The sequence below is a fragment of the Urocitellus parryii genome (assembly GCF_045843805.1).
Source record: "Urocitellus parryii isolate mUroPar1 chromosome 8 unlocalized genomic scaffold, mUroPar1.hap1 SUPER_8_unloc_1, whole genome shotgun sequence".
Classification (NCBI taxonomy): Eukaryota; Metazoa; Chordata; class Mammalia; order Rodentia; family Sciuridae; genus Urocitellus; species Urocitellus parryii.
In genome coordinates this window covers 246,768-259,455 of record NW_027551785.1, presented here as the reverse complement: position 1 = coordinate 259,455, position 12,688 = coordinate 246,768, and the positions used below count along the sequence as shown (strand labels likewise).

Genomic DNA, 12,688 nt, shown 5'->3' with positions numbered 1-12,688 from the left:
TCAAAGTGAAGGAAAAAGCTATCTCATTTTTAAAAGACCTACTTTGTTCCAGCTGGTATCATAAAAGACAAGGAGACTTGATACTTATTACTTTTTGACACTTTGTCCTAGGGTATTGTAGTAGAAATTAATGTGGGACAATCTCACAGGGTGCCTGCCTGAAGATTGGGGACATGATATGTTGGAACTATGGGCTGGCCTAAGTGAGACATTTTGCGAACCAAAAAAAAGGTATAGTGACCATTTCTAGAAAATTCATATGATCATTTAGATAAATGAGGCATTATTTTCTTCATGCTTCCATCCAATCCTGGAGATGAATTTTTTTTCATCAGAACATTCTATAAGTCACCAATTTGAATTTTCGCTTGGTGATAATGGAGTCTGAGATGAGTAGAAGAGAAATGTTCCAGCTTGTCCCATCGTTTAAGTGCAGTTTTAACAAGGGTGACTTAAGTTCTTTCTTAATCATTCAAATCAATTGTAAGTATCTTGTATGTTTGTGCTTTAGGGAATTTATGGGGCAGAGGGTGGGTTGAGGTGGTTTATGTGACTTTGCAGCAAGAAATCTGCTTCTAAAAATTGTGTTTAAATTATCTTATTGTGCCCACATTAAGTCTTTTGTATTTATTTTGTGCTTTTTAAAATTTATGGCCTAACTGTATTTATAGTAGGTCAAAAGGTAGTTCATAAAATGTATCAATTAACATGTACTCAAATTTAGCTAGCGTCTTTCTTTGCCACTTAGGTACAGTCACTTTGAGGTCTGTGGGCTATATTCATGTTATTGTAAAACTTTTCTCTTAAATTAACAAGATAATAGATGCTTGTATGTAAAATTGAAACACTTGGAAAAAGGTAGAAATGAAAAGTGAGTGTCACTCCTGGATGTGACCTCATTCTTACACTGCTTTCCAGGAGTAGTAACCATTGTTGAATTTCTTGGGTATCATCAAGATAATTTGTATGCATACACAATCATTTTATGTGTATTGATTTAAACAGATGTGATTATACCATTACATACAAATGATTTGTAGATCCCCACCACCTTTCTTTTTTCTCTTGGGCATTTTTTAGTACATATAGTTTACTATATTTTAATGGTTACATAGTATTTCCATTTAGTGAATCATAATTTATTTTAATGAAAGTTTGTTCTGTAAAATTAGGCTATAAATCCAAAGTTCTTTGGGTACTAAAAATACATTATTAATTTGGAACAAATAATGCTCCATCGATTATAATCAGTGTGTAATAATTCAAGTAGAATGGGGTTTTGTGTATGTGTGGTATTTTTTTTTTCCACTTTAGTATTTTTCTGCTTTAATTTTATGGGAGAAAGATTCCTGAGTTATATTGTCCACTTCATTCAAAATATTTCATTCATGTGTATAATGCATACATATTAGCCTGTGTTTCAGCACATTTAAAGAGGTATGTTTTAGTATTTGGCAGTTTTCAGTTTGCATTTAATCACATAGGTAATTGTGTGCTCATTTCTGCAAAATAGCCTGCCAGGCCTCCCTTCACCTCGAAATACAAGGTTCATTTCTTCATTCCTTTTTTAAAATCCTTCTCTTCAAATATTTCCCATTGTATTTGTTTTGTGAGTTATTTGGTTTTAGAAATGGTGTGTGTGTGTGTGTGTGTGTGTGTGTGTGTGTGTGTATAATTTAAAAATTATTTCAGAAACATTTGAATGAATGAAAAAAAAAGAAAAAGAAAGAAACATTTGAATGAGAGGAATGATCCTGACTTTTTATTCATCTTTCAAACACTTTTTATTTATTTATTTGGTACTGGGATTAAACCCAGGCCTTTTTCATTTTTGTTTTGAAACAGGGCCAGGCTAGCCTCATATGCGGATCCTCCTTTTTTTTAATATTTATTTTTTAGTTGTACTTGAACATAATACCTTTGTTTATTCTTATGTGGTGCTGAGGATCAAACCCAGGGGCTTGAATGTGCTAGGCGGAGCGCTCTACTGCTGAGCTGCAACCCAGCCCAGTATGTAGCAGTTCTTCTGTCTCATCCTCCCCAGTTGCTGGGGTTATAGACCTGCCCCTCCAGTCCTGACTTTCAACTATTTTGTATGTTTTGTTTCCTAAACATTTTACTTACTTATTTAGTTGTGTTGGGGATCAAACCCAAGGCCTTGCACATGCTAGGCAAGTGCTGTATCACTGAGCTACACCCCACTCCCTGTTTGCTTGGGGCAGGTGCTGAAGCTTGAATGTAGGGCCTCACATGCTAAACATAGGTTCCACCCCTGATTATAACCCCAAGCCTTTTTTTTTTTTTGGTGTGTGTGTGTGTGTGTGTGTGTGTGTGTGTTATGCATCACATAAATTTTACATGAGATAATTAATAAAAATGAGATAAAATTACAGAGTTTTTTTGAAAAGTGTTTTTGTGTTTGAGTTATCACTAATTTTAGAAGTGATAGTGTTATCTTAGATCAGCTATTTATAAAAAGATGAGTTTTTAAAATTTTTTTTTGCAATAGAATTTTTTTGGGATGTGATTGGGGGGGATGCCAGGGATTGAAATCAGGGGCACTTGAACACTGAGCCACATTCCAAGCCCTTTTTTGTGTTTATTTAGAGACAGGATCTCATTGAGTTGCTAAGTGCCTTCCTTTTGCTGAGGCTGGTTTTGAACTTGAGATCCTCCTGTCTCAGCCTCCTGAGCCGCAGGGATTGTAGGCGTGTACCACCATGCCCAGCTTGCAATAGAGTTTTCGATGTTTTTATATGGGGTTAAGTCAGGTCATTAATGTATTTTACAGCTTTCTTTTCCTAATCCTTATTAAATTCATAGAAAAGAATTTTCAGTTTAATTGCTGTATGCCTTGCAAGAAATAAAGTTGTTGCAGCATTGGTAGCCAAGTGGAAAGAAGTCCACTGCCTTTGACAGCGGTGTTCATGATATCTTTTTTTGTTGTTGTTGTCCGTAATATCTTATTTCCTCATTGTTTGGTTTCTAAGTGCTTGTTCAGTGGAGGGTAAGTCTGAGGATGCTTATGAAAAATGGGATAAATCTGAAGCTACAGTAGCAATGAAGAAGAACACCAGCTAATATAATTGAAATATAAAAGAATAAAACCCTTGTCATGTGCTAACTCGTGAGTTTCACCTCGTACTCATTTGAGTAGTGTTAAACTGGGTTTTACTGTTCCATAGATTTTTGTAAGGAAACTTACAGGCTTTTTTGTTGGGTTAGAACATAAGCTGTGATAGTGAAAAGAACTTTGCCATACTACTTGAAAGATTAAGAATTATCTATCAAGTGCTCCCAGTTTTAAAGTTCTAAGTCTTGATAGAATCAGATGCACTCAGAAGTAATGCATCAGGAAAGTGCATTACTACTAGAACAAGGAAAAACTAGAATTAAAATATTTTTAACCAATAAAGTCATTTTGAGCTTAATTCAGTGAAAAGAATGTCGTACTGTCCCTATCCACATCCCAAAGTTATTATCACAGTTATATACTTAAATTAATACCTTTAAAAGTACCAGTAATTTCTGTCAGTATTGCTGAGGCTGAAGTAAAGCTGTTATCAGGGCTTCTGATTTTACTTCTGCCATTGCTGTGCATGTGCTTATAGGGACTACAGTATATGGCCCTAGCATTTGGAAATGGAGCTATTGAAAGTAAGGCACTCCTAATTTGGTAGACATTTTTATGTTTGCATTATTTGTCTTAAGTAATCCCTGATTGGGCTGGGGATGTGGCTCAAGCGGTAGCGCGCTCTCGTGGCATGCGTGCGGCCCGGGTTCGATCCTCAGCACCACATACCAACAAAGATGTTGTGTCCGCCGAGAACTAAAAAATAAATATTAAAAATTCTCAAAAAAAAAAAGTAATCCCTGATTGTTGTGATTCATAGTTAATCTTTTTCCACATCAGTAAAAGCTAAGCTGCATATTAGTATTAAATTTTAAAACTTATGCCCCAGTTTGGCGACTTAAAAAAATATCTATATCTATATCTATATATATATATTTTTTAAAGAGAGAGTGAGAGAGGAAAGAGAGAATTATTTATTATTTATTTTTTAGTTTTCGGCAGACACAACATCTTTTGTATGTGGTGCTGAGGATCGAACCCGGGCCGCACGCATGGTAGGCAAGCACGCTACCGCATGAGCCACATCCCCAGCCCCTATATATATATTTCATATAAAAAGTTAAACGAGGCTGGGCGGCTGTGCCACATGCCTGTAATCCCAGCTACCTGGGAGGCTGAGGCAGGAGGATAACAAATTCAGGGTCAGCTTGGGCAATTTATTAGCAAGACCCTGTCTCAAAAAATAAAAAGGGCTGGAGGTGATGGAGTGTCCCTGGGTTCAGTCCCTAGGCTGGGGAAAGAAAAAGTTAAATGAGGCATTGATGAGTGAGTAGAAAAGAGCCCCCACCCTCCATTCCCACTGCTACGGATCAGGCCCAGGGCCTTGTACATGCTGGGCAAGTGTTCTACCACTGGGCTACCCCAGCTCAGAAGAGTTTTAAGGCTTAAAATAGTAATACTGAAAGTGCTTCACTTAACAGAATAGATATATTCTTGAGAAGTAGGAAATATTCATGTGCCAGAGAATCTATTTAGTAGGAGGAATTTATATGTTTTTCTAGCAAGGATAAATATATTTTGATTCATTTATAGGTATTTTAAAGAAAGTATATTTATGACTGATACTGCATGTACCTTTTCAAGAACTTTTGTTTGATAAAGCTAAGTACCTGAGTGTAGTTAATATGGTATATGCAAGATGTGTATTACTTAACTGGACTGTTTCTATTTTAAATGATATTTTGAGTTGAATAGATTATTGATGTAAAAGAAAAACAATTAAAAAAGGCTTTTTGGGTACTCTCTGTATAGGGGTTATTTTTGCTGGTGTATAGGCAAAATACTGACATACAGAAGATGGACATGTTCCAGAAAAGAAGATGGTAATTATAGGGTGGCATTTATTGTGAAGTAGTTATGTTCTGTATGTGTTATATCTACTGCTGTAGTAATGCAAAGAAGGTTATAGAGATTTTTATCTTCATTTTGTGATGGTTGGCTCTTTCCTTTGCAGCCAAACAGGCAAAAAGTTAATGGCGAAGTGTCGAATGCTTATCCAGGAGAACCAGGAGCTTGGAAGGCAACTGTCCCAGGGTCGTATTGCACAGCTTGAAGCAGAGTTGGCTTTACAGAAGAAATATAGTGAGGAACTTAAAAGCAGTCAGGATGGTAAGGGGTTTTTTGAAAAGTTTGCTTAACTTTGCACTGGCTTTAAAACACTGCCAGGCATGATCACATAGGTTAGATTCTGTGCATGCTGTTCTCTGTCTGGTTATATAAAGTTATGAATGAAACATTTTTAGTTAAGTCAAAAAACAGCTATTTAATTTTAGGATTTTCCCCCCTCTCTAATTGCTTACTCCACAAATTGCATAAGAAATTTTTTTTGTTTGGTGGTTAAAAGGTGTATCTTTAACCATTTCTCGGTAAGAGTGAATCTTAGAAATGTTTAGCAATTTCCAGTAGTCTGAAAAGAATATAATTTTATCTATCAGGGTCCTAGTGAATAAGAGATTTAATATTTAAATTTGCTAAGACAACCCAAGTTTAATTGTTAGCCACTGTCCTCTTTGGGGCAAGCAGAGGTGCATCCAGTGCTCTTTCTCCTGTTTGCGAAGAGGACTGATAGTGAGGCACATAGCCAAACTGAACATTTAAACTGAGGGATACAATATGTGATGGTTAATTGCAAAGAGAATCAGTGGCCAAGTACTACCTTTAAAACTACCTTTTAGTTGGGCACAGTGGCGAACACCTGTAATCCCAGTGGCTCCAGAGGCTGGGACAAGAGGATCATATGTTTGAGACCTGTCTGGGCAACTTAGTGAGACCCTGTTTCAGAATTGAAAAAGGACTGGAGTCAACTTGTACTACTTGTAAACATGTTAACTAGGAGATTTTTATATATCAGTGAGGGACTTTGTTTTCCCAAAGTCTTTTAAAAACTTAACAGACGTGTATTTGGGGGTGGGGTATGGGTAAAGGGAATTGAACTCAGGGCACTTGGCCACTGAGCCCCATCCCAGCTTTATTTTGTATTTGTAGACAGGATCTCATTGAGCTGCTAAGCACCTCACCTTTGTTGAGGCTGGCTTTGAACTCGTGATCCTCCTGTCTCAGCCCCCTGGGCCGCTGGGATTACAGGTGCCATGGGGCCCAGCTCGGACATGTGTATCTTAACTAGTCTCCTAGTAGTATTTTATGTGATTTTGTTCTTATATATGAAGCAGTCTTTGGTAACAGCACAGACCTCTTAAGAGAATTAAAGAACCATACTGTCCTGAGGACTGGACCTACTGTGGAGTTAAGACACTGACTAAGAGGGTGAGGAGTAAGGGGATTGGCTGTGGTGAACCCACAGGTAAATGTGGGTCATATTTTTCAGGCTGTAACCAGCTATGGGTAGCAGGATGGCTTGAATCATTTTCAGCTCGGTTCTTTAATATATTACTTGAAGTATCCAATTTGCCCCCACACTCATTTCTGAATGGCTATTTTAAAATTTCAAGTAAAAATTTAAAATGTGTTGTGGTATTAGCATCATTGTTTCTTAGCTGGTCTTGGTGGCATACGCCTGTAATCTCAGCCACTCAGGAGGCTGAGGCAGGAAAATCGAAGTTCGAATTCAGCCTGGGCAACTTAGCAAGACCTGGTCTCAAAGTAAAAAATAAAAAGGGCTGGGGATGTAGCTCAGTGGTTAAGTGCTCCGCAGTACCTCAAAAAAGAAAGAAAGTTGTGTTTCTTTACTTACTTAGTATTTATTGACTGCTTGGCTTTATGACTTTATTGAGAAATATTTTAAAATATTTTAAGAGATATTAAAGTAGGTTTGACTCTCCTTTGCACAGAACTAAATGACTTCATCATACAACTTGACGAAGAAGTAGAAGGTATGCAGAGTACCATTCTAGTTCTTCAGCAACAACTGAAGGAGACGCGCCAGCAGTTGGCTCAGTACCAACAGCAGCAGTCTCAAGCCTCAGCCCCAAGTACCAGCAGGACTACATCTTCTGAACCTGTAGAACAGGCAGAGGCCACAAGTAAAGACTGCAGTCGTCTGGCAAATGGACCAAGCAATGGCAGCTCCTCCCGTCAGAGGACGTCTGGGTCTGGATTTCACAGGGAGGGGAACACAACAGAGGATGACTTTCCTTCTTCTCCAGGGAATGGTAATAAGGCCTCCAACAGCTCAGAGGAGAGAACTGGCAGAGGAGGTAGTAGTTACGTAAACCAACTCAGTGCGGGGTATGAAAGTGTAGACTCTCCCACGGGCAGTGAAAATTCTCTTACACATCATTCAAATGACACAGACTCCAGTCATGACCCTCAAGAGGAGAAAGCAGTGAGTGGGAAAGGTAACCGAACTGTGGGCTCCCGCCACGTTCAGAATGGCTTGGACTCAAGTGTAAATGTACAGGGTTCAGTTTTGTAATATTTTTCCAGCAAATTTTTATACAGTGTCATTTAATTTGGGAGAGGATACTGTCCAGAAAATTGATGCATACTTTTTGTCACAACTTGCCTTTTTATGGGTGTGTTTTTGTTTTGTTTGATTCTTTTCTTTTTCCCCTTTCTTTTTTCTTTTTTTCCCTGGCTTCAATACCTCTGCCACTTTGGAAATTGTAACAGTTAATTACTTTGAATGTTGCTAAAAGGACATTTTGTGTAGGGTCAGGTTATTTTTATATGAGTTAATGTGAAGTTGTAAATGGAAATCTTTCCTTAAAAGTATGACACAATGATGTCTGTATAAATCTGTGTCTCTAGAACCCGTGCTGTGTAAGGGCATTCTTCCTCATGCTGTTATATACTTCCGCACCATTCAGACTTGTTAGAGTAGATGTGGGTTTATGACTGCCAAGTTTGCCCAGTACCGTAGATTTTTATCACTAAAAGTTGGACTTGTTGATGGAATCCTATAGTAGTTTCAGTGTTAGATACAATTTTTTCCACCATACATCTGTGCATTTTCTCTTTAGGTGACTGAATGTTTAAGATATTTGTGTGCATAGTTAACTCAATTTTTATGAACTGTTGTATCCTGTTAATGCATATTGCTCTGTGACTCCAGTATATCTTACCTGTACTGGCCAAACCTAAATAAAGATTTTTATTGTAACTCTTTATCATTGGTAAAAATTTTTTGTTTTGTTGTTTTGGGTATGTTTAGCTTTTGTCACATTGTCATTGACTTGCTGAATTTCTAATCATTATCCTTTAACATGCCACAAAGCTGAAATTTAGGTCTGCCCATTCATCAGTTTTGATTGTGCACATGATTATTAATCTGTGCTTTTTTTTGCAAAATGAAGTTGGAGTTTAGGACTGTTCTTTAATGTTTTTTTTCCTGACATAAAAATAATAATTTAAAAATATTTGAAAATGCAGAAAAGTCTAAAGAAAATAGTCACCAGCTATTTTTTTGGTTTTAACTGAAAAGCAGCTTATTTCTGTGGCCTGATTTTAATTAATTAGTGTATCCTTGTAGTCAGTGATGTTTGTTTTGAAACATAGGCCAGTATTATTGGGTTTCACTAACATATCTGTATATATTATATCACTAAGTCTATGGGGGTATTGAGATGTAGGAGAAAATGCTAAGATTGCTAAAGCTGGTTCCATTTTTTCCCCCTCAACGTAATTATACATTAACTATCAAGGACTAAGACATCATGTCTTTAGAATTCTGTAGCATATTTATATACGGTTGATATAAAACATGTCATTTCTGCTAAAAGCAAAACAGTTTTCAGACATAACTTGTAACCAGTGAACCTCAGAAGTGGAGTTACAACAATAATTGTAACAGAAGTTCAACTTAATTTGGAAATGATGACTATATTTTGCTTATCTAGCTGACACATCTGTGGTCTTAAGTGGTGTATTAAAAATAATTACTGGGGGGGCTGTAGTTGTGGCTCATGGTAGAGCGCTCATCTGGCACGTGCGAGGCCCTGGGTTCATTTCTCAGCATTACATAAAAATAAATAAAATAAAGGTATTGTGTCCAACTACAACTAAAAATAATTATTAAAAATAATAATAATGTATTGGGCTGTGGATGTGGCTCAGTGGTACAGTACTTGCATAGCATACACAAGGCCCTGGGCTCAATCCCCAGAACTGTAAAAAATGAAAAACCTTTTTTCCTTCATTATTGGGTATTGTGCTTGCTAGGCAAGATGTCTAGTGTACTGTGCTGAATCCCCAGCCCCATCCCTGCTTTTTGAAACAGATTGCCCAGGCTGGCTTCCGCCTCAGCCTCCCTAATTGCTGGGGTTGTAGGCATATACCACTGCCTGGCCTGCACGTAAAAAAATAATAATAATAATAATATATATATATATATATATATATATATATATATAATATTTTAGTTGAACACAATATCTCAATATCTATTTTTTAATTTTTATGTGGTGCTGAAGATCGAACCTGGTGCCTCACACCTGAGAGGCAAGTGCTCTACCACTGAGCTACAACCCCAGCTTTTGCACTGTCTTTTGATTAACCTTTAGTTCAGTCTTCTAAAGTGAATGAAAAATAATATACAATTTGCATTTTTATATGATTAAACATTTTGATACATGCTAAATTAATATTCCCTGAGCAGGGTGTGGTGGTACCTGCCCATTATCCCAGCAACTGAGGAGGGTAAGACAGGATGATCACAAGCTCAAGGCAACTTAGTGAGAACCTGTCTCAAGATTAAACAAATTTTTTTTAAAGGGCTAGACATGCAACACAGTAAAGTACCTCTGTGTTCAATCCCTAGTACTAGGGGCAGGGGAGATATCTATGGAATGGAACTCACCTGTCGTGTTATCATTGGTGTGCAATAGAAAATTAGTTTTTCAAGGAGTAGTGCAATTTTATGACTAAACTTGTGTAGGCTTCTTTTTTTTTTATTATTGGTTGTTCACAACATTACAAAGCTCTTGACATATCATATTTCATACATTAGATTGAAGTGGGTTATGAACTCCCAATTTTACCCCAAATGCAGATTGCAGAATCACGTCGGTTACACATCCACAATTTTACATAATGCCCTATTAGTAACTGTTGTATTCTGCTACCTTTCCTATCCCCTACTATCCCCCTCCCCTCCCCTCCCATCTTCTCTCTCTACCCCATCTACTGTAATTCATTTCTCTCCTTGTTTATTTTCCCATTCCCCTCACAACCTCTTATATGTAATTTTGTATAGCAATGAGGGTCTCCCTTCATTTCCGTGCAATTTCCCTTTTCTCTCCCTTTCCCTCCAATCTCATGTCTCTGTTTAATGTTAATCTTTTCTTCCTGCTCTTCCTCCCTGCTCTGTTCATAGTTGCTCTCATTATATCAAAGAAGACATTTGGTATTTGTTTTTTAGGGATTGACTAGCTTCACTAAGCATAATCTGCTCTAGTGCCATCCATTTCCCTGCAAATTCTATGATTTTGTCATTTTTTATTGCTGCATAGTACTCCATTGTGTATAGATGCCACATTTTTTTTTTATCCATTCATCTATTGAAGGACATCTGGGTTGGTTCCACAGTCTAGCTATTGTGAATTGTGCTGCTATGAACATCGATGTGGCAGTATCCCTGTAGCATGCTCTTTTAAGGTCTTCAGGGAATAGTCCGAGAAGGGCAATAGCAGGTTCAAATGGTGGTTCCATTCCCAGCTTTCCCAGGAATCTCCAAACTGCTTTCCAAATTGGCCGCACCAATTTGCAGTCCCACCAGCAATGTACAAGAGTACCCTTTTCTCCACATCCTTGCCAGCACTTGTTGTTGTTTGACTTCATAGTGGCTGCCAATCTTACTGGAGTGAGATGGTATCTTAGGGTGGTTTTGATTTGCATTTCTCTGACTGCTAGAGATGGTGAGCATTTTTTCATGTACTTGTTGATTGATTGTATATCCTCCTCTGAGAAGTGTCTGTTCAGGTCCTTGGCCCATTTGTTGATTGGGTTATTTGTTATCTTATTGTCTAATTTTTTGAGTTCTTTGTATACTCTGGATATTAGGGCTCTATCTGAAGTGTGAGGAGTAAAGATTTGTTCCCAGGATGTAGGGTCCCTATTTACCTCTCTTATTGTTTCTTTTACTGAGAAAAAACTTTTTAGTTTAAGTAAGTCCCATTTGTTGATTCTTGTTATTAACTCTTGGGCTATGGGCGTCCTATTAAGGAATTTGGAGCCCGACCCCACAATATGTAGATCGGAGCCAACTTTTTCTTCTATCAGACGCAGAGTCTCTGATTTGATATCAAGCTCCTTGATCCATTTTGAGTTAACTTCTGTGCATGGCGAGAGAAAGGGATTCAGTTTCATTTTGTTGCATATGGATTTCCAGTTTTCCCAACACCATTTGTTGAAGATGCTGTCCTTCCTCCATTGCATGCTTTTAGCCCCTTTATCAAATATAAGATAGTTGTAACTTTGTGGATTAGTCTCTGTGTCCTCTATTCTATACCATTGGTCCACCCGCCTGTTTTGGTACCAGTACCATGCTGATTTTTGTCACTATTGCTCTGTAATATAGTTTGAAATCTGGTATCGCTATACCGTCTGATTCACACTTCCTGCTTAGAATTGCTTTTGCTATTCTGGGTCTTTTATTTTTCCATATGAATTTCATGATTGCTTTCTCTATTTCTACAAGAAATGCCGTTGGGATTTTGATTGGCATTGCATTAAACCTATAGAGAACTTTTGGTAATATCGCCATTTTGATAATGTTACTTCTGCCTATCCATGAACAGGGTATATTTTTCCATCTTCTAAGATCTTCTTCTACTTCTCTCTTTAGGGTTCTGTAGTTTTCATTGTATAAATCTTTCACCTCTTTTGTTAGGTTGATTCCCAAGTATTTTATTTTTTTTTGAGGATATTGTGAATGGAGTGTTTTTCCTCATTTCTGTGTCAGAAGTTTTGTCGCTGATATACAGAAATGCCTTTGATTTATGCGTGTTGATTTTATATCCTGCCACTTTGCTGAATTCATTTATTAGTTCTAGTAGTTTCTTTGTAGACTCTTTTGGGTCTTCTAGGTATAGAATCATGTCATCTGCAAATAGTGATAATTTAAGTTCTTCTTTTCCTATTTTTATGCCTTTAATTTCTTTCGTCTGTCTAATTGCTCTGGCCAGTGTTTCGAGAACTATATTGAATAGAAGTGGTGATAGAGGGCATCCCTGTCTTGTTCCAGATTTTAGAGGGAATGCCTCTAACTTTTGTCCATTCAGAATGATGCTAGCCTGAGGCTTAGCATAGATAGCTTTTACAATGTCAAGGTAAGTTCCTGTTATCCCTAGTTTTTCTAATGTTTTGAACATAAAGGGATGCTGTACTTTGTCGAATGCTTTCTCTGCGTCTATCGAGATGATCATATGGTTCTTATCTTTAAGTCTATTGATGTGGTGAATAACATTTATTGATTTCCATATACTGAACCAGCCTTGCATCCCAGGGATGAATCCTACATGATCATGGTGCACAATTTTTTTTATGTGTTTTTGTATTCGATTCACCAGAATTTTATTGAGGATTTTTGCATCTAGGTTCATTAGAGATATTGGTCCGTAGTTTTCTTTCTTTGAGGTGTCTTTGTCTGGTTTCGGAAGC

General features: G+C 37.3%; 1 protein-coding gene across 1 annotated transcript; it reads left to right on the top strand.

The window, feature by feature from the left end:
* The first annotated feature begins 4,249 nt into the window (after positions 1-4,249).
* LOC144251521 (pre-mRNA-splicing regulator WTAP-like) lies at positions 4,250-7,738 on the top strand. The gene is made up of 2 exons (XM_077794390.1): positions 4,250-5,242; positions 6,922-7,738. The coding sequence occupies exons 1-2, from the start codon at positions 5,065-5,067 to the stop codon at positions 7,503-7,505; spliced, it is 762 nt and encodes a 253-aa protein (XP_077650516.1). The 5' UTR covers positions 4,250-5,064; the 3' UTR covers positions 7,506-7,738.
* The last annotated feature ends 4,950 nt before the right edge of the window (positions 7,739-12,688 follow it).